This window comes from Xiphophorus maculatus, chromosome 21 (genome assembly GCF_002775205.1).
Source record: "Xiphophorus maculatus strain JP 163 A chromosome 21, X_maculatus-5.0-male, whole genome shotgun sequence".
Taxonomy (NCBI): Eukaryota; Metazoa; Chordata; class Actinopteri; order Cyprinodontiformes; family Poeciliidae; genus Xiphophorus; species Xiphophorus maculatus.
The window spans coordinates 19922269-19944786 of record NC_036463.1 but is presented as its reverse complement, the minus strand read 5'-3'; the positions used below and the strand labels follow the sequence as shown (position 1 = coordinate 19944786).

Sequence of the window (22518 nt, the reverse complement as noted above, 5' to 3'; positions counted from 1 at the left end):
AACCAGTACACCCTTAATGCAACTATTGAAACTCCATTTGAAATGGCTTACAAATTTCGTTGATATTGTCCTCCGGTAGCATTGGCTCAGTGGGCACATCAGGATCTATAAAAACAAGAAATTACAGATTAATCCAGTACTTAAAGGAACGTCTTCCAGACCAGCACAAACACAAGAACTGGACTGTCATCCTCACCTTCACAATCTGATTTGCCAAGCCCGTCGAGAACCTTAATGTCATCCACAGCGATGTCTCCCCAGCTCTTCCTCTGCACAAGACCCTCAATCACCACCTTTGAAATAAAAGCATATGCAGTTTAAGTCAATCCAATCTTCAAGTTTCAGAGAAAAGTAGGTCATTTGACGAGACACTGACCTGATAGGGTTTGCTGATCCGCGGGACAAAGACACGCCCTTCCCTCCAGCGATTGCCTTGGTGACCACTGACCGTCCAGAGCAGGATGTCGGCAGTTCCTTCCTCAGTCTGCTCTCGCTGTTTGATATGCAGTGTTCCGATGTGTGACCCGTACATGTGGTACCAAAAGGACACGCACAGGTCGGAATCCTCAGAGCTGACCACGGGACTCACTAGTCGAGCCACTTCGCTCTCCTGGAGACCGGTCGCTAGCGTATAGATGAAGTTTCCTGACCCCCCTGTTGGTTAGTTAAATTTACTTTACCGTGGGGTAGAAATGGGTGCAAAGTTACTTTTCTGTGTAGGCCAACAGATTGAGGTACTCACCTGTGTGGTCCATGTTGGGGCCAGTATTGAGAGTTGGGGTGCCGCTGGACTGGATCTGCCACCTGGAGCCAGTGTCCTCTGAAGTCCAGCGGCAGAAGGAGGGATCATTGGGCCAACCGAAGTCGCAAGCAAACCACAGAAAGCCTGAAAGCAAGTAGAAGTCAGGTCAAGCTTTAGCGAGAGATCTCATTTTATTACAAAAGAAGAAAAGCCAATAATTTAGACTGCTGCTTCGGCTTGAATCCAGACAATTGTTGAAAGGCTTGTAGCCTGTAGTCATGATCTGACCATAGGCTACAAACAAGAACATCCTACTCTACTCTACAAACTCTAGAGGGCAGCAGATCACCACAGAACAATAGCCTCAAGTCCCACTTGTTGGCGAGACAAAAGTTGGAAAATGAAATCAAAATGTGACACGAGACGGAGAGAAGTGTTGGTGAAGACATCACACCGTCCTTTTATCACGACTGCGCTTAATGATATCTCTTAATGAATGAAACAGGGTTGAGTAGGGAACAGACGGGGAGGCATGCTGGGAACACTCGCCAAACAATGACGGGGGGATGGAGACGACAAGGTCTGGACACAGCTTAGAAAGAGACATTCAGAGCATCCCGCTGAGAGATGAGGATTTTAATGAGAGCGGGGACTTGAGATTTCAAGACCGCAGCGCCGAGGCGCAGTTCCAACTGCGCGGTCCCCCACGGACCTACGGCGTGCCGGAGGAGCCTCTGCAGAGGCCAGGAAATGTGTGAGAGCTTTTGGACAAAGAACGACTTCCAATCAACACACGGGAGAGGGATGTTTGGGATGTTAGGCATGGTGTTAAGCTCCAGCAGGAGATGCCTTTGGAGATGTAACGAGACTGCCTTCCAAGTGACAAAATATATGAGCCAATATTCCCTTTAATAACGGCGAGGGTTTAACTAGCTTCTGCAGGCTACGACTCTATTTACCCATTAAGCACAAAGGCTGGAATTCTCATGTGGAACCACATTACAGACTCCAAGCCACGTTCACATATAAATCCCACTCCCAATTAAAAGGCGTTTGACTTTCTTTTTTTTTTTGTTCCACTATTGGAAGGTTTTGACTGAGGCGGCCAACAAGCTCTGGATAAGATGAGCAGCCACATGACGCATTTGGGCATTTCATTAAAAGAAAAGGAGACGTTTTCCTGCTCAGTACCAATGGAAACTAGATCCTCGGAGATTAGGATGCATAGGAAACATGCACCACACAGACTCAGGACACATAAACATGAACACATGTATGGCTCGATTCTACTGACATGGAATGTCTTTACCCTTAGACACAAGGTTTAATTGAATGCAAAATAAAAAAAAAAGAAACCCAGATGTTCTCATTCGTTCTCTGCAAACGTATTTGTACACCTTCGACATTTTACAACTACAGATGACTGTGTATGTTATTGGGGTGTTGTGTGACAGACCGACACAAGGTAGTACATAATCCCAAAAAGTTGCTTCTTTGCAAAATACTTTGAAATTAATCCATGGATGGAGAGAATTTGAGAACATCAGGACATTTTGGTCTGGTCTCTATATGGGCTATTCTGGCATATGAATATGCTTCAGTCTAAATTATTGCACTGTACTTCTGACTGTTTATGGGCTTTGATGCATGGATGGAGTGTTCAGCAGTGTCTTTGCATGTAGGCCAAACATAAAAACTATTTTCTCATCTTGCCAGGCCAGGGCACCTTGGATTGTCCCTTACATTGTCTGTGGTAAACTGCAGACAGGACTTCTTTATTTTGTGATTTAACAATGGCTTTGCTTCCTGCCACTGTTTCATAAAGTCATATCGGCAGAGTGCAAGACTAATAGCCGCCTTGTCAACAGATTTCCCTACCTGAGCTATGGATCTCTTGACTGCTTGCATGATTAATGTGCTCTTTCTGCATCCTTTCACTTTAAGTGGACGGCCACGTCTTGGGAGGTTTGCTGTCGTGCCGTACTTTTTCCATCTTCATGCGATAGACAGTGCTACATGAAACATCCAAACTTTGGCCTGTTGTTTTACAGTTTTCCACAGCTTTGTCCCTGAGCTGTCTGCTGTTCCTGGATCTCGACAGTGCCGTTTGCTAGCAAACATGTCTATATTGCTACATGAAATCAAACACAAGTGGACGTAAAGTCCCGAAACAAAATGGTAAAAAGTTCAAGGTGTTCAAAGACTTTTGTGAGGCAACATGCACTCATAAGTTCATTCTCGTAATCGCTATGCATTTTCTCTAAAACACAAGGTTGAGTTTAAGGCAAACACACAATACATGTCACTTTCTTCCATTAGGATAGCCGCTGCCCCAGCAGACTGCAGACAGACCATAAAGCCAGCTGACTGAGTAAATGGGGATGGGTGGAGCCTACGGCCCATTAGCCAAGGTCAGACTGGGGTGCTTTCTCCCAGCTGGCTGCTGCCTCATCAGCCCCGCTATAGGAGACACTGCTATGTGTGCTTGGCTGGGGACGTGGCCCCAGAGTCCACCTAATTTCCTCCGGTCATCTGCATCGTGCTTCCCTGTTATTCGCGCCAGCTCCTTTTTTTTTGCGTGCGTCAGTGTCGGCCCGGTGATTAGTGATTATGCTGAGGAGGCAGCAGCGGAGCACCGGTGCTAATCATCAGCCAGCCTCGCGTCGTGCAATCCCTCTCACCCCGTCAGCAGGAGCCTCTCCGGGCCATATCATCAGCGTTAATAACAGGCCAACGCCAAAGGAGGAGAGGGACCTGCCTGGTGATGGCATTCATTACCTTTGGTCTGCTTCTTGTGGTCTAAAATTAAAACTCAGCAGGTAAACAACAACAAATCCCTTTTCAGAGACTTACCTGGAATGGGGTCCACTTTTAAAGTTGTGGTCTCTGGCATTGCGGTGCCACCTGTCACAAGATGGAGTAGCAGCACAGTTAGCCTTTTTTCGAAAGGTTGATTCCTTTCTGAGACATCATCTGCATTCATGCCAGATAGAGCTGATCACTTCATGCCACTTTCCATTCATTTCCTTCAATACACCCTTTCATCGACTATCGTCGCCTATGAGTGAGACAGTGCCATGCTCCTCATTGGAGACTGCTGGTTAATGGAGAGTACCAGCGGCAGTGCAGGCTCATTGAGTTACTGGGTTAGTGGGAAAGGAGGCCAAGAGGACAACGCGTATGAGAGAGCTAATGACAGAAAGAGGCAGAGCTCTGCTGCAGAGATGCAGAGACAGGTGTGCGTGGAATGGTGTGTCCCCCGTGAGTTCCCATGAGGGGTGTGGGGGACTGGGGGGATAGGAAGACTGACGAGGGAGGTGGGAACTGAAGGTGCAACTAATTAGAGCTGCATCTATCAGTGCCAGCTCACATGTAGACGCATGCATGCATGCTGGCGAGCGTGCGCAAGAGATGCCAGATTGGCTACGCTAAGAAAACTCGGTGGCATTGCGTAGATGGGGGAAGGAAGAGGGGAAGCGGAGTCAGAAACAGAGTAAGAGAGGCGGGAGGGCAACAGGAGGGTGAGGAGGGGGGCGTTTGGACGCAGTCTCATGAAGGCGATGTTAGCACCTGTCACGTCGTAGTCATCACCTGTGCCGCTGTGGCAGCTCGCCTGGTCGTCATCACACTCATCGGAAGGGGTGGTGCTCGGGGCCGGAGTGGTCGGGGGGAGCGTCGGAGCTGGAAGACAAAGAGCGAGGGGAGTCGGCAATCAGCACTGATTGGATTTCTGAGCCAAACGGTATTGGTGAGGAGGCTGGATGTTGATGAGTCTGACCTTATGCATGTGTGACTGGGGTCAAAGGAAAGTACTGCGAAATAACAAGAAATCTGCATGCAGCGATTGTCATGTTTAAAAGTCCTCAGTTTTAACCTTGATCTGCGTCGTTTAACCCATTAAACAATTTTAAAAAATGCAGATTCAGCATTATTAAAATTCCAGATTAGTCTTAAAATAAGATGTGATCACTCTTGAACATATAGGTACCATTCTTCAGCCTGTATTTTCCCAATTAGGCTTTCTACATAATTGTTGGCCAGGTACCTGTAAAACAGCATTATAATTTACTGTAAAAGCAGCTGCATTTACATTGACAGTATAATTGCGCAATTTGACGATTCAAAAATAAATTTGCTTAATGCAAACATGCCAATTTTGAAAAAACTTATTTTTTGATAAAAAGTTTTGGCAGTAGGATGAGTTTTTTTTTTGGCCGTATCAAAATTTCTTTATTTCGCAAAACTGCAATGGAAACAACAGGAAGTAGGTGGACCATGATGACGCAGCATGTTTGTAATGACATATCGTGTGAACAAAATTATTCATGTGTGATTTTAATTGTGTTTTTTACTTAATGGAAACACCGCAATAGTGAAATTGTGTTTTTTTTTTTTCAACAGTAGTGGAACACTGACAAAGTTTTTCACACATTTGTACAGGAAACGCAGCTACTGTGGAATAACTCAGTGAGATTTTCTGTCACGATGTTGTAGACCAGAGGTCCTCTGATCCAGACCTCCAGGGCTGAGGTCCTGAAACTTTTAGATGTTTGTATGATAGATTGGTTTTTTTGTGATTAAAAAAGAAAGCTAAAGAAAATAAAAATTAAATATATGTAAATACCCCAAACAGCTACATACTGGCTTTCAATGTCAGCTTTTATTCCTTTTTTTTCTCCCCGTCAGCTGGAGCTATTAGCAATGCTCCTTTTATCAAGTTGTAGAGGTATGGGTGTATAAATGCAGCCTTGAAGTTAGCGCATGATGCTTGAGCGGTTGAAACTACAAGATGCAAAAAAAAAAGAAAGAAAAAAAAAGACATCCAAATGGCTACATAGGCAGAGCAACCATGGCCTATCATTACAGCCCTGAATCACTTCGATGTGGGTAAGGCCCGAGATCCACGCCACGCTCCGCTGCCGCGAAGCCGTCCTGCGGTGTGAGCGTGCATTTGTAAGTTTTTATACCATCTTGAGTAATGATCGGGCTTCCCCCAGAGCAGAGGGAGGAAAGAGAACGAGGGGAGAGAGGTTGAGCAGGGAAGAGGCATAGACAGATGGGGGAGTGAGCAGGGGCGAAAGTGTGTGCGAGCGAGCCCATCCTCCCGCTCTCGCCCTCCGCTCGATGAAATATGAGGCTGATCAGCCTCTGTCAGATTCAGGGTGGGAGAGGTCAGGGACGGGGTCAGCGCTGCGTTAGGAAACCCTCTTACAGAAATGAGGACTTAGCCCTCCTGCTGTGGCTCTTACTGCACACACACACACACTCCGGCACACTCTTGAGGAGACAAATAGGCACCTGTGTATGTGCGTAATTGTATACGTTGTCCGTTTAACCACAACCTTGGCGAGGTACTTGCGGTTGCTGTGAGTGCATCCATCTCTGTGAGTCTGTCTGTTTTTGGCATTAACGGTGAAAACAAGCATTATCGCCTGTCTGAAGCTCCCGCTGGGAGTCCATCAGGTTTATGAGAGAATGGTCTTCCCTGAAATCCAATATGTAAATCCACTACCATACCACTAGGCTCTTTCTGTGCTACACAACTGCACAAAAGTGTTGCTCTTCATTTCTTTAAATTTAGTTTCCAACAAAAAGCACTTTTAAAAAAAATAAAATATTCTAAAATAAAAAGTTTACAAGGACCTTCTAAAAATTTTATGCGAACAGTAAATGAGTAGTTTTTACTGTTTTTAAGCCAGGTTGTACATTCATCAGAAGCCTACAAGCTAAACAGATGAACGAGTGAGATGTGTGCACCTAGCAGGTTGGTTGCGAACGGCTCCTTGCTAGCAACCTGTTGCAAAAATCACATGTTTGTAATTGACTTGTCTTTAGGAGCAACATGTTTGATTACCTGAAAACTTGAGATAGCTGATCAACTGAACAATTTCCGCATTTCCTTTGACTACACATTGGCACAATTTGACATTTCGAAAATAAATTTGCTTAATGGAAATGCAACAATTTCAAAAAAAGATCTTGTTTTTCGATAAAAATTTGTGGCACCAGAATGAGATGATTTATCTGCTGGAAACAGTTTGCTAGGTGTAATGCTTCTGGTCAAAGAGCTACTAGTGATTTTTACAGAATACCTCAAGTCAGGACTTGGATTACCAAAGTGACAAGTGGCTCTGAATTCAACCTGCCACTCTTGGTCCCCTAATGAGGCAGTGACAACGCTAAACACAGTCGATTTATAAAAAGGTTCAAACACATCAGGAACACCACAGTTCTCACCATTAACACACGTTTGATGAGTCAAGTTAAGGTGCAATGAGACAAAACAAATAACTTAACTTTAGCCCTGGTTATTTTTTTAGTAGCTGTGATCTGTGAAACTTCAACAAAACCCAGAAGGATACTTGTTGTAGCTCTGTGTTTTAAAAAAAAGAGTCATTGGTGAAAAATTTGATTCAGTACCTGTCAAAATTGGGAAAAGATTGCGCCTTTGCGACAGTCTGCTAAAGACGAAGCGCCTTAACATACAATCTAAAAAAACCAACAACCTTGAAATACCTTCATAAAGCCTGGGACAGCCATGGGTCAGAACCCTCTCAGTGCAAAACTTTAGACCAAGTCTAACTCCTTCGACATCAAGGACAGCTCGGTCTTTTCGCACAGTACTCTACATCTGCTCCCAGAGAGAGACCCCGAATAGACAGAAACAATATGGATCAATTCAAATATACCAAAGTCCTCTGGCTCCTTTGAAAGACCAAAGACGAGGACGGGCTGTGAAGAGGCTGATGGGGGGCCAGGCGGCAGCAAACCCAGGAGGCCAGGTGGGCTTTTATTTGATCCCCTCCAGAAGTGGCCAGCCATGAGGGCAGCTTTGATGTAACAGGGAGACAAGACAAGCTGTCCCTTGTTGGAATAAACAGCATGAGCTGGACAGCTGTGTGCTGAACACAGGGAGCCTTCATGCCCATCGTTAAATAACCAGGGATGTTGCGAAGAGATGACGCGAAAGTTGTGTCTAGTCACGTTATTAGTTTGGTTGACAGATTGCTCACCTCACCGAGCCTGACACATCACACACGAAGAGATGTAACATACTGTAGGCTCAGACTGTGAAAACTCTTATCTAGACGTCCCTACTGTACTCACGTCACCGCCGTGGACAGAAAGGAATCACCGGTTTTCACCTCACCACTGGGAAAGAAAATTTGATTATGCTAGCTAAACGTGTTTCTGCTGTCAACGGCAAAGATAAAAGGTTTCACTTTGCCACCAAGAAGTCCCAGCGGCCCTCACAGCAGCCAGCTGGAAGCAGGTATTTATAGACGCTGTGAGGAAGATGTATAACCATAAACTGTTCCTGCTTTAGGTCAGTTGCAGCTTCCAAATATTATGTGTGTTTTAAGAGTTTTTTTTATTTTTATTTTTTAAGTTTACATTAATTTCCTTAGTATTTAGCAAACTGCTCTTTCGGGGTCTCACAATATTGTTGGGATTTTGGTCGATTCCCTCTCTCAACTCGCCAATCTCTCCCATCTGGTCACCCTTGGGGAGTTCAATATTTTAATAAAGTGATTTCAAAAAACAAAACAAAAAAAAAACTCTGCCCATTTCAGATTTATAGAACTGAAATGAGGCTTGTTGACGACCACTACAAAAACACTGAGTTTGTCCTCCTTAATCTACTTTGTAAGTAAGTGATGCTATGCATTAGGATAGTGTCCGTTTGGATTTGGAAGACCCATTTACACCCAAACATTAACTTCCTGTGTTCTTCAATATTTCACACATAATATTCTTTCATCATGACAGCATCTATTTAGTGACGTGCCAGTCTGTGCAGCTCTCTTCCTGACGCCTTGATTGATTCTTGTTTTAGTTTCCACAATATCACGCAACCGAGGAGTGTGTTACCTTAAAGCACATCCACATTTCCATTTAAGTCAAATGTTGTTAAATATTAAAGGTTTACGAACCCACTGACCTCTTCGTCTACATAGCCAAAGTAGCCTCAGTGTATGTAAACTTCAGAATTTGAGGAAATGTTTTCTCTCGTTGAGGAAATAATTTTGCTCATCCTATCTGACAGGAAAAGCTCAGTCTGACAGTATTGAAAATGTTGTTTTGTGGTGTTACATCGTGCTTGCAACCTTTGGGTATTTCATCCATTCATCATTTATTATAATACATTTCTTACCACAGAAAGAATTTTGATTTATCATTGTCAATTTTTGATGTTTCAACCCCATAAAGCTGTCCAGATTGATGGTTTTGCTATTTTTGCCACTGTTTTGTTCAATGACAGAATCAATAAATACCAATAAATTAGAAAGAAAAGAAACTATTAACGTGCAGTTTAGTGATACAAATTACACTTCCTTATGCGACTGGTGTCCTGTAGACGCACGTAACTGATGGAAGTTATTTTAAAGGTCATTATTTGTGTGGGGGGGGTTATAACTGCTGTCATACACAGTCACAGTCATACAGTTACCCAAGAGAGACCTAGTAAATATGTTGTCGTTATCGTCCCTTTTATCGTTATGACAACAGTTCCTTCAAACATGGTGATGAAAAACTTTAAGCCCATATTGCCCACCACTAAGATCAAACAAGATTCTTATTCGTTTTTGTGTTGCGCATGTTCACCTTCAATCTCGCAGCCGAGGAGCTCAAGGCGCAGGCCCATCCCTGCAGGAGTAGCCCTCTCTGGATAAATCCTGATGAAACGGGTCAGCAGGGGCTCCACTGTCCTCAGCTCAGGAGTGTCGTAATTACTGTTACCTTCAAATATCTGGCACAGAAACAACAACAAAAAAAAAGAGACCAGTAGGCACAACATGTAATATGCTGTACACACACACGAGCACGCTCTCTGGGATCCTTGTTGCGGCATTCTGAACTTTACAGTGATACGTGTGGGCGGCGAGCGCCTGGTTGGGTGGAAAGTAACAGGAGTCTGGCGGGAAATAAAAGGCGATCAGCAGATCTGCGGTCTTGCTGACATCTAAACCGCAGCATACGTGGGTGACACAGAGGGTAAAAAACCAAACCAAAACGAAAAAAAAACAGCATGACGCAGACCTTTTTGTCAAAAAGCAACTTTCAGCTCCCTGAACTCTGCCTCAGATCTGTTGCACACAAACAAATGGCTGTTGGAGGGGGAAAGTGGGAGATGTAGGATTTAGGAGCAAGCAAAGAGGAAGCTAGAGGACCGATGGAAGTGGATTAATGAGGGTGATCACGTGAAAGAGCCTGGTGTGCTTTAGATGCTTGGGTACCTCTCTGGCGAGGTAAGAAAGGCAGCTAACTAGGACAGTCGGGGGTATGGATCGCTCTTGCTCCCATCATAAATCAACCATCAGCCCATCTGGATGAGATTTATGCCCTGTCAGGGACAATTGTAATTGGGGACGGGGTGTTGCAGCTCCTCTTGGAAAAGTACGTGGCTCTTTATGAGAGCATGATGTGTGCGCACGTGCGTGGGTACGTGTGCATACATTGTGCCATAAGTGGAGTGTGTGTTCTGTGGACGCAGCAAAACTGCATCATTTGCTCAGTTAGGAAGTGATTTCTTCTTCCTCTCCAAGTAGGTTCTTACTGTCCCCTGACAGACCCAAAGAGTGTGACTCGCACGCAATGCCAAGCGGGGTGTGGGAACTTGGGATTGCGATGTTTATTTTAACGCGATCCAAAGCGCAGCCGAGATTGACTCGCTGTGACTGCTTTATTACTCACAACTGGCAGGTGCGACGTTCCGGCGAAAGTGGACCAAATTCATCATAATCAGAAACAATGTACAGATCTATCTGAGATGTTTTCAGAAGCACCTTTAAATTGGATCAGAAAACAGACCATCTACTTTAATTTGTTGCCTTCACAGAAATATGGACTTTTAAAGGGGCGGTGCTATGTGTTTTCCAGGCATATAGTGCCATATTATTGCACAATCAAGTAACTATGTTAACTTCAGTTGTTAGAAAAATGCTGTATATATGAAATATGACTTAAAAATATATTTGACTTTGTATGCAACACCTTGAAATTGAGCTTCTGTGTCTTTAAGAAACTCTTTCTCTTTCTGAAGGTCCGCCTCCAGGAAGTCATCACAACATGACTCCTTGATAAACCCTATAACAATGTTTTTACCAGCGTTTCACTGAGAAGTAGCTCGTGTAATGAGCTCAACCACCAGGTGTTTGCTAATTGCTGCTGGCTAGTCTGAAGGAGCTGAGTGGGGGAGTCACAAGGGAAGTCTGCTTTGCATGCTGTGGAGACTTGGAAGCTTGAAAACTGCAGCTCTGGGGAGGAGCTTCTTCTTGAAGGCGGGGCTAGGTCCACCCTAGCCCCGCGTTTTGCACAGCTGAATAGTTGCCATGGGAGATTAAAGGATTTCTCAGACATGCATAAAAGAATCAAGGCAACATTAAAGGTATGATTTTGAGGAGTGAATAAAATCATAACATGTTATAAAACTCAAAAATATCAATTTTACATAATATCGCCCCTACTACATTATCTAAAGTTCTTAAGCGCCTTGGTTCTAGTACATGATTTGTCTAATCAAACTAGGTAGGCTTCTATGGCATTGATGGAGCATTCACACTCTGAGGGTTAAATGTTTGTCACTGATCCACCTGGCCGCTTCACCATCCATCCATCATCTGTTGTTTAATCTAAGATCAGGTTGTAAGGGTAACAGGTCCAGGTGGGAATATCCTTCTCCCCAATGACACTTGAGTTGATTCCGAGGGATTCCTGCTTGTTCCCAGGCCAGAAGGTTCCTCCCTCCCCCTGCTTCTCTTCTAGGTTGAACATGTCTGGAAAACCTCCAAATGTAGGTTAATTATCTCTACAGCTGAGCCCAGCCACCCGAAGAACGGCTCCCATTTTAGTCTGTTGCATCTGGAATCCCATATCTCAGCCATATCAAACTTATTTTCATTTGGAGTCACATCAAGATTATGAATGTTTTCAAAGAGCCAGATTTGCCTGATAAAATTAGGCAACATAAAATATTAAAAAATACAAAATCTTTTCACATTGATCACACTCCTGGATTTTGCAATTGTTTTTTGTGATTTTTTTTTTGTGTGCTGAAACTGAAAGGCAATATTTGTGCTGATCCATGATGCTAAATGTGACTTTTTGTTACGCGCCGCGTCGATCATGGACTACAGCTTGACGTCACGGCAGCCTGAGGCAGCACAGAGGTGAAAAGTATCACTTAACATATCTGCAGAAAATGTGCAATAAATTCACAAATATGCAAAACGCAGGGATATGTTGATTTTGCGATCACAGAATTGCGAAAAAGAATGGAGTGACTGATGCAATTTGGCAGTCTGCAGGTAAAAGTTGCTCCGGTTTGATTGATTCAATATTATTTGAGATATTTAAGCACTCAACTGTTAATTTGAAGCTTCTGGCATTAACAGGGCCACATAAAAAGCTATGATGGGGCGTGCTGTGGTGGCGCAGGGGGTTAGCACACCCCACGTTTGGAGGCCTTAGTCCTCGACGCGGACGTCGCGGGTTCGACTCCAGGTCCCGACGACCTTTGCTGCATGTCTTCCCCCCTCTCCTCACCCTTCTTCCTGTCTGCCTACTGTCAAAAAAATACGAGCCACTAGTGCCGCAAAAACTCTTCGGAGAAAAAAATGGAAAAAAAAAAAGCTATGATTGGCTGGATTTGGCCCCCAGTTTTTGAGTTTAAAACGTGTAAGAGATGTAAGGGACAGGTGATCTGACTGATACGATAAGTGGACAGCAATGCTTTTTGGCCAAACTAAACACTACAACAGACAAGTGTCCATCCATTTATCTATCATCCGCTTCATCCTATCTGAACCTGAACATCAAAATGCTTAAAATTTGTCCCCTTGACGAAGAGCCTTCGACAATAGTGAGAAATTCCTCTACTTGTAATAGGGTTCATCTTTCAGAATGCTTCAGTCTTCAACCTCATCAGTTCAAGTGGTACCTTCTACAAAATTACAGATTTTTGGCAAGGCATCTTCAGAACTAAACAAATGTCCAAACGATTTCTTAAACCCCCCCACGCCCAACCTACCTTTGGTTTGTTTCCGTTGGTGTCATACACCACCCTCCAGTCGGAGCCGTTGTTGCTATACCCGAGGCGGAACTTCTTCATGAAGACCTTGTTCTCGCGGTATTTCCCTCCCTGGATGATGAACCCCTTCACCAGCTTCTCTTCGCCGAGGTCCACCTGCAGCCACTCGTTCGCGAAGGGCTGCGGCTGGGGCAGCAACGTCCATCCGGTCCTGCTGGTGAGAAGGCGGGCGTTCTCGGGCACCCAGCTCCGGTCGGTGTGAGAGGATGCCGTGATCTGGTTGTCTGTGATCAGGCCCGACACCATGCCCAACATGCCGGAGCAGGGGTACTCTGAGAGACGAGAGAGGGACAGGAAAATGTGCTTAACTTTTTTTTCTTTTTTGATGCAAATCAAATGAAACCCCTGCAGAGATGCAACGGATTTACAGAAAGAACTTCATCTTTAACTAAAGGGGTCGATGTCCAAGATCATCTACAGTGGTAATCTGGGAGGAGGCTCATTCGCCAAACTCTTTGTGATGTTACTGTGATCTCTACCTCTATTCTCTGTCTCTCTATGTGTTGGTAGATCTCGTGCATACTAATTCTTCAGCCTGAAGCGATTGTCTCCAGGCAGCCAATTAAAACCCTCTTCCCGGCTGGTGCTTCCACCTCCCGCATTCTGGGAGCCCTGTTTTTTTCTTTCTCCTTTCTATCTCTCTGCCCCCTCTCCATAGACTTACATGTACCTACACACAAACACAGTCTCTTTGTGCTGTTTTTGCTGCCACAGCAATCATCTCGCCTTCTGCTTCACAGCTGTCAACATCTATGGGATTATATCTTTGAACGTATCATTGTTTGCCTGTCCGGTGTCCCAGATTTCCCTCGTTCTTTTGAACTACTTCTCTGATCTTGTCTTCTGCTCTTGATGAATTTTAGCTCTTTGCACCTTTTGCATTTGGTTCCAAAGTCAAACGAACGTCTTTTCAGATTTACTTCACTTTTGTTTATTTACACTCGAAGTTGAATGGAGGAGGCTAGAAACCTTTTGGTATTTTGCCGTTCTTCCACTGCTTCTCCAAATCTTTCATTCAAACCAAAAAGCAACAAATCTAGAGACCTTAAGTAGCTTATTATATCTCCGCTGTTGAAGAAAAACCAACCCTTGTTGTGTTCATTTTGGAAAAAGTGTACATTTTCAGCTTTGCAGCACTGGGGGAGAAAAACAGAACCAATATTTGCAGAACAAGGCCTCTTTCAGGCAATCTCTGCCTATGTGAAACGGTTCCCATGAAAACCCATGAGATGAATTCCTGGTTGTGCAATCCAAAAACCAGCAATCGCTGAATGCACAGAAGCATTTTTCTGGGACTTTTCTCCTGTTTTTCTTTCTTCTTAGGCCAAGATGTGTTGAAAGTGATCAGAGGAGCTGGCCTTTGGCTGTGTGAAACTAAGACACTGCGATATGAATGCCTTTGAAGTGAGGAGAATTCAAGGGAAAGGTGCGTGTGTGTGTAGAGATAAAAGCAACTGATGCGACTCCCCCCACCACCCTCCAGATCATCTGGAGCTGTTAATCGAGCTCAGCTGCGATTACAGAGGCAGCGCACATGCCGTGACACGCCCCGGTGGTACGACTGTTTACATTTGTGTGTATGGGTAAGAGGAGCGATGATGATGCTGGGCTGCCGGCCACCATCGAGGTTTGGGTGGAGCATCGGCGGTTCATCCAAGCTATTTTCGATGCTGTGGTGTCGTATTTACCAACAACTGGGTGGCGGATCCTTTTATTAATGAGTAGCTGTTTGCATCAGAAGGCACGCGACCACGGTCATATGCGGCGAAGAGTTTTGTGACACTCAACCCACCCCTCTTGTAATCTCCTGAATAACTGCGCTGCCGTTAACCGAAGACGGGACCTCTCAGACTGAACGCCTTTCCTCTCTGGTCTCTGTCACTTTTCGGGTTGCGTTGCTTTGGCTCTTCTAGACTTGATGAAAGCAACGATGAACTCAGAAAACTCTCCGCAGGATCAAATGTGGAAGAGGAGAGTCGAGTCGCAGGGTTTGTGCAGCCCTGTACAGCCTCGGTTTCCCTCTGCCTGACCATGCTGGGAGCTGGCAGAGTCTTCAGAGAACCAACGGGCACTAACGTCATATTGGAGGCCGTGCGGTGACTTCGATCCTGTGATGTGTTTACGCGCGGCGCAGCGCTCTGATTATGTGCCCCGCACACAGGCCTCAGCTGTAACCCCTGCTGCACCCACAGTGCCATCTGCTCTTATAGGATTGACCGCACATATGTGATGCATAAGGGACTCGTTGGCTAAAAATAGAGAGGAGGACCACAAAGTCACCTCACAATTTTGGCTCCAAATAATCCCCATTCCATTATTAGCTCTGTTACCGATAATCAAGGTTTGAAAGAGGTGGCCGTTTAAAAGCGCAGCCATTTTTCATCAAACCATTCCTGGGGTTGAAAGTCCGTTTAAAGTGACAGCGAAGAAAGTCCAAGAGTGACCCGAATCTTATCCAGCGCTGACACTGTAACGCTCCCTCCCCACCTGTTGCTGCACGCCTTCATCAAGCTGGAAGAAGGTTACGAGGTTTGTTTGTTTTTTTTTAAAAGGTTGCTTTTACACTAGCCCTGTTTATTACACTTTTATTGAACTTCGTTGGAAGTGAACTCTGGCAATGTGGGTAAATATAACCAAAACAAATGAATGTGTCCAGCACTAGTGGGAGAAATGGCTTGTGGTGTTTTAGCAGAGCCAAACAAAAACTCCTACCACCGCTAAAATCTGACGCATTTTGCAAAGGAGGAGGTTGCACTCATGTCTTCTGTGGTTTTTCGTGTTGTTTCTTCTTCAGGGGAGGGGGCAAACAGGTATTTCAAAGGGTCTGGATCAGTTCACACAGAACCAATCAGTGAAAGTGAACTGCATCAGCTGAAAAAGTAACAAATGTTGCAATTTTGGTCCCCAACAGAACTGAGTCTACTGGAGAAAACACTAAGAAAAATGCACTTAGTTATTTGGGAGTATTTCTAATCGTGGACACCAATACAGGTATGATCAGATACAGTTAAAGGAGGATGTTGTTGTTTGGACTGAAGTCACATTTGGTCTTTAACCCTCACACATTTCTTTAATTAACAAGTAAATTTTTGCCAAAAGGTTTTCTTTTTTTTCTCTGTGACAATTTACTACTTACTATTGGTTTACAGCTGGAAACGCATCAGCTTAAATGATTGTAAGAATTTGAAGAGTTAATTTGTTACAATCATTGCAGTTTTCCTTAAATTTTCCCCTTAGATTATTTCTAGGGACGTCTTTATCCCGGAGGTAAATTACCCAAAATGTTAAACATCCCAGTAACTTGCCATACCTGCAGGTGTTTCTACGTCTGATGTGGGGGTAGAATCCGGATTTGTGGGTTTGTGGCATCATAATTTAAAATTGTTGAGCAAAAATTGTTTACTGCCTCTGTAAGTCCAAAGTTTAAAGTCCTGCTAAAGCCACGGAGCTTCACACTGATTAAAGTCACACTGTTGTCAATAAACACTCACTGAACTATGAATGGTGTCTGCTAAGATGCCAGCTGAAGGCTGATTTGGTTTTTTTTTGTGATATTCCATATAAAGCTCAACGCCAGTATCTATAATCTTCCACCTACATTTGTTTCCATACATATCAAATTTCAAATATCTGATCTAACTGTTGCCGATAACATCATTGTAACTATAATAATCAAATTCCTCTGTAATTCTAGCAAGATCAGTTGCAATTGACATTTCTGATAAAAAAAAAAAAATTAAATTATGATACACATTTGCGTAAATACAGTGAGAACCTCCTTCTGGCCCAGATCTATTCAAGATGTTGACAGAAAAAAAAAGACTAACTCTTTTCTGCCCTTAATTTAGTCAAGCAGGAATCCAAATTGAATACACATGTTCGTGTCCCACAGAGACAAAGATAAATGTGATAAAGCCACACTAAATGGAGCCACCGGCATACACACGCTAATTTAAAACATCAACAAAAGGGTAAGGGGAAGAAAACTGTTGCTAAAATCAAAGTTATATCAGCAAAAAAAGGAGAAAAAAACAAAACAAGCTGTGGCTAAAGAGAAGGCTGAGCGCAGATCAGCAAGAGCCCACCCAGATCCATCAGCAGATGCATGCCAGCTGTTTACTCTGTTTATACCAAATGAGATTCATCTAAACACGAAGTCATGTTAATAGATAATTCCCATTCCTTTGCCACTATTTGTTGTTATGCAGCTGGGGCCTGGACTGGGAATAAAAACCAGGCAGCAGAGAGAGTTTGGAGTTCTGTAGTCGCTGCGGCTAAAAATGAGTTTTGTGTTTTCAGGGACGGAAAGGTGAATCGTGGGTAATACAGACGAGCATCATCTGCAGCCAACCTGATATCTTGCAGCCGTAGACCTCGAAGCGCAGCGCTATGCCCGTTTCCCAGGCGACTGGACGGATGCGGAGGAATCGCGTCAGCGTGGGTTTGGGCAGCTTGGCCTTGGTGACGTCCGTTGGATTGGTGTTGCCCTGGAAAATCTGTGAAAGAACGGCGGGAGACAAACGGATTATTGACAGAATGCAGGGAAGGAGACGCAGAAAGGGAAACTAGAGGTCATATTAGCTGCGTTTCCTTTAACAATAAAATCGCACAAATTGAAATGAATGGAAACACGGCAATTTCAGGGAAAAAAATTGCATTTTTGTGCTAGGATGAGGTGGTTTTTCAGCCATATTGAAATAGTACTTGACAAAACTGCAGTGGAAACACTTTTTCACATCCCACGAGTCATGTGATCAAGAGCCGGATATTACTACTAGCGGAAAGGGAGAAGAGGACGACAGGAAGTGGTAAGAGGATGATGGTTTCTTTCAGACAACACGCAGCTGGCTCCACCAAAGCTCTCACAGCATCACACGGTTTACATAGCCGCTCCCAAGTGGGTGGGGCTTGTCACTCCAACGGCTGAATAAGTCGCCAATGTCTTCTCTGACAACTGACAGATGATGAGTGCTAATTTCTTATTTAATAGAAACTCAACAATCGCAAAATTGCGTTTCATCAACATTAGTGGAATTTCGACAGACACATTTGCAGTGGAAGCACAGCCAGTGTCAAAGAACATCTGTCCATTCAAGCTGTTTCACGTGAGTCTCTAAATTGTATTAACGTTTCCTGAACAGAGTGTCATAAGTCGCTGAAATGTCAAGGGGATGGGAGACGCCCTTGCTTCACATGTCGCAGTCGAAGCAGGAGAAAACGCTGTGAAACCTGAGGCTGGATGTGTAACAGTGATCAGATCCGATTGGCTCAGGGTGCCCTTTCACCGTCCTCCGCTCCCAGATCGGGTGTGGGGTTTTTACTGCGCCTGTCTTGTCGAAAGGTCAGAGACGCCGGTGTTCTCCCCTGGGGTCAGATGACTGTTTACTAGCGCTACAAGACGAGGACGGCCACCCAGACGAACGGCCGCCTGAGGTCCGTCACAGTTCATTCTGAGTAATTGAATCTCAAAGGTAGCCGCGCGGCCTCCTGACCTCCCTGACCGAGGAGTTACGAGGCGGAAAGGATTCCAGCTGAGCAGAGTGGGATGCACAGATGGAAAGATGGCAGTTTAGCTAATCTAAGAAGAAACTGAAACGTGGCTGGGGTTGATGCATTAGACCAGGCGGCCTGCTACCAGGTCCCTCACCCGGCATGACCGTCGTCTACATCGCTGAGGGACCCTTCTAAAGTCGGCCACTTCCTTAAATGCCGTGCAGCGTCTCCTCTCTGCTTGCTAACTGTAAAGTGGCTTTTTTTTTTTTTCCTGAGCTGCGCTAAGATGCCAAACTGCAGGCTCAGCATGTAGCAAATGGTACCCTTCCACACAAAAGCACTTTAGAGGCCGGAAAAACACACGGCGAGCTTTAGGCGGCACCTTTAAGCTGCCACTTTACAAAGGGAACAGTGTACTCTGGAGAGAGGCCGTAAAAGTATCAAGCTTGGGGGCGGGAAACGATTGTTCAGATGGTCTGGGAATCTTTTTTTGTACTCATTGGTTTTTTTGGGGTGTTTTTTGAAAAATCCCTTATGGGTGTTGCGTGCCACACAAATGAGGGGACTGTGAGGGGCCCAAATGCATCTTTGACCCCTCCGGACACTCGCAGCTGAAGCTGCCTTCGTCTCCAGATGGACAAAGCGGGGCCTTTTTGACGAGTCCGATCAGCGATCAATGGTTAGAGTCAGTCACGCTCCGGTCCAGCATGCCACTCGTTTTATTTCCTTCCTCCTTTTTTTCTCTTTAGTGTTCCAGATCCTCCTCTACCAGCTGTTCAGAGATGACAAGCAATTCTTTCATTCAACTTTCCTACCTATTTGTCACCTCAACTGACATTTCTACTTTCTTGCAAGCGGCAAGCAGATACCAATTGAAGTTGTATGCCAAAATCAATAATCTAAAAACAAAAGTTTTCCAAAAATACTTATGGAAGTCAATATAAAAAATGTTTTACAGCTTTGTATATTTGTTAGGAATGCATCATCATCTGTATTGACTGATCTCAGTCATTTTTTAACTCATAATTATCTGTTCAGTAAGTAAACACATCCCAATATCAGTATCCAATATTTTTTTTAATGAGACACACTAACTTCCTCTTACTGGAACAACAATGAGTTCTGGTGTACAAACTGTTTTATTAGTGAAGTTCATCTTTAGTCACTCTGAAATGTTTCAAGTCAAGTCAAAGGAAGCCCAAAGAGTTTCATTAAACTAAAACATGCAGAGATGTGTTAGTTTGATTCATTCAGCCTAATATTAAATCTATTAAGTTACCATGTTAAACAAACGCAAATAAATTAAGTTTCACAAATTTAATTCAATCAACAGTAACAAATAACTCGATTATTTTATTTTTTTTAAGTTGGAGTGCCATTCTCTTTTTTTCAGCACACACAGACTGATGATTTCCTAATGCAAGCCAAGCTAACCATGCTAACTGCGAATGCGAGGCAGTGAATAGGCGATTGGAAAGTGGCCAGAAAATTCCCATCGTCGTTCTTTAAAAACCGTCCCCACATGTGATTTGGGGTCTGAAGCAGATGTTTGAGTCGCACCTTCTGTTTGGAGCCTTCTTTCAAGGTGATCCAGTCCTCTCCGTTGGAGCTGACGTCTACTTTGTAGGACTTGACAAAGTATATCTTGTGAGTCTCCTGGGAAATGGCACCCTGTGTCCCGATGGCAGAGATGAAGCGCAGAAAGCCGAGGTCCACCTGCAGAGGGGATGGAGATGCAATTATAAGTTTGGGTTTTTACAACATAGGTAACATGCAACGCTCTGTTCAAATCAGGAGCAAGCGTTTAAGTGAGGCTTATAATCCACAGTTGGTATTAATAAAACACAAGCAAGTAGGGGGAAGGTAAAGCCAGGGAATCACCTCTGGCCACAGTCTCATCAACTTCCAGCAGGAATTTAATAAACAGCAATGAAACGATAGGCGCCTTAATGAAAAAGACACGGGATGACAACTTAATTTCCTGAGATGGGAGACAAGAGGCTGCTGGATAGGAGCAGAAAAACGTCTGGAATCACATTATCAAAATCGGCCAGGAGGAAAGAAGGATACAGGGTGAATATAAAAACGCTGTGCATTTAAAATATGCAGGGAGGGCGGGGGGCCGCGGGGTGTTCACGGGCTGCAGTACATTACCGGACGGTTGATACATTTTCTCATGGAAAAAGCCGCATGCAGCGGGGTCAGACGGGAGCATGAGTCTACTGCTATGCTGTGATTTTTGTTTGACTTACGCGTACGTGGATTTCGTTCATTCGAGCTTGTTTATTTGCAAAGATCCGCACACCGAGCCCGTTCACAAGGGTGACCACAGCTGCCAGGCAAGAATGAGCGCAGACACCACTTTAAGTTCTGCTGACATCTGTTTATGTGGCAGCAACGGCATCCAAATTGGCTTCTGGTTATGTAAATGATGCTGTTTATCACGAGTGGGACCACAGGTCTGAGTAATACCTCAGCTGAGAAACAAACGGAGCCTTTAAAAGTGAAGTTCTTAGTATTTCGTCATGCTACAAACTATGTCTTACACGTATTTTATGTGATAAACCAAAAGAAAGTAGAGCATGATTGTGGAGTGAAGTGAATGATGTTGTTTTTATAATCTCATTAGTATTTTTCCGGGTTATTATTTTGGGTAAAATGATCCGAGAAGCATACCGAATGGGTTTTGAGAAGACGTACTGAAAAAAGCGCTGTCTGAAAAAGATGCAGAGATTTGATTATGGGTTTGTTTATTCTATGGCAACAATGCAATGCTTACATGGCCCCGGAAAGGCGTTTGGTTCAAGGTTGCGGCATACTCTTGGTATTTAGTTAGTTATGTTAAATTGACCAAAAATTCAGGCCTAAAAATTTGACTAAAAGAAGACGTGTAAACTGATGTTAACAGTTGTTCTGCATCTGAGTTAAGCTTGATGAAGAACGCGCAAAAAAGCCTTGAACAAATGAGCAAATGTGTTTATATGTGCAAAGAAAACCCACATAGAGTTGGAGCTGTAATTGCAGGTTTTGATGAAAAACCACACTTTTCAGAATTTTATTTCTAAAAAAAAATTTTAAAGGGGCAGTATCATGTAAAATCTTTTTTTTTTTTTTGTTACATTTACAACTTGTTAGAATGTTATTCCCTCATCATAAACATGCCTGGAGTGTTGCCATGATTCTTCCACACATGTGGGAGAAATCCTTTAATCTCCATGGCAACCATTCAGCTGTGCAAATTACCTGGTTGGACCTAGCTCCGCCTTCAAGACGCAGCCCCTCCAATTAGAAAACCCCTATATGAGCTACTTATTAGTGAAACGCAGGTAAAAACTTCGTTAAAGGGTTAATAGAGGAGCCATGTTGTGACGCCTTTCTGAAGGCGGAGTTTCAGAAAGAGCAGGAGTTACTTAAAGAGACAGAGGCCCAATGTCAAGGAGTCAAATTACAACGCCTATTTGATATTTGGTAAATATGGTATTTTCTTAACAACTGAAGGTAACATAGTTACTTGATTGTGTTTTCAAATGACACTATGTCCCTGGAAAACACATAATGCTGCCCCTTTAAAACCATGTGTCATTTCCTTCCACCGCACATTAACTTTTCATTAGTCGATTGACTAAAATCCTGATAAAAGTACATTGAAATGTGTGGTTGTAGTGTGGCAAAATGTGAACAGGTTCACAGAGTGCGGACAGCTTGTACCCCAGCAGAAGCCACTTCACCCATCGCAACTCAACCCCCAACAAAGACAAAAAAAAGAAATTAAAAAAAAGTTTGAGCGAAGCTGAGAAACTTTCAAAGAATCCCAACCCCAACCCCTCTGAGGAAAAAGCAGCGCAACTAGTTTTAACAAGCGTTTGCGGCACCTCTGACAGGCTGAGCTGACATTAATGAGGAGTAATGGTGTTGAGTGCCGGCGCCACTGTAATGCAGGAGCGGTGCAGGAAGCCAGGGTGTCGGAGGAGACGGGCTTCCAAGATCACGGCGAGAGACGAGAGACGTCCCTTTGATGTTGACGGGAGACGGGAACGGGCCCTGATGGATGGAGACCGGCGGATTACTGAATCGACTCAGAGGAGATCCCCTGTGTTTGCACGTGAGGAAGGGAGACGGCTCAAAGATCCTCGCCGCGAGAGCGCATAGCTGGCAGACACGGATTGAGTGTGAATACTTTGGGTAATTAAAG

General features: G+C 44.1%; 1 protein-coding gene across 3 annotated transcripts in view; it reads right to left on the bottom strand.

The window, feature by feature from the left end:
* Positions 1-22518, bottom strand: part of nrp1 (neuropilin 1) — an 83995-nt gene that overhangs the window by 2138 nt on the left and 59339 nt on the right. For 2 of the 3 annotated variants that reach the window (XM_023326279.1, XM_023326280.1), the window contains exons 8-17: positions 19887-20042; positions 17185-17329; positions 12774-13105; positions 9350-9494; positions 4313-4423; positions 3596-3646; positions 743-886; positions 377-654; positions 197-293; positions 52-105 (exon numbers count right to left, since the gene is read on the bottom strand). In XM_023326279.1, coding sequence (XP_023182047.1) covers positions 52-105; positions 197-293; positions 377-654; positions 743-886; positions 3596-3646; positions 4313-4423; positions 9350-9494; positions 12774-13105; positions 17185-17329; positions 19887-20042 — 1513 coding nt within the window. The remainder of the gene's footprint in view (positions 1-51; positions 106-196; positions 294-376; positions 655-742; positions 887-3595; positions 3647-4312; positions 4424-9349; positions 9495-12773; positions 13106-17184; positions 17330-19886; positions 20043-22518) is intronic. The other variant, XM_023326281.1, reaches the window with a different exon arrangement.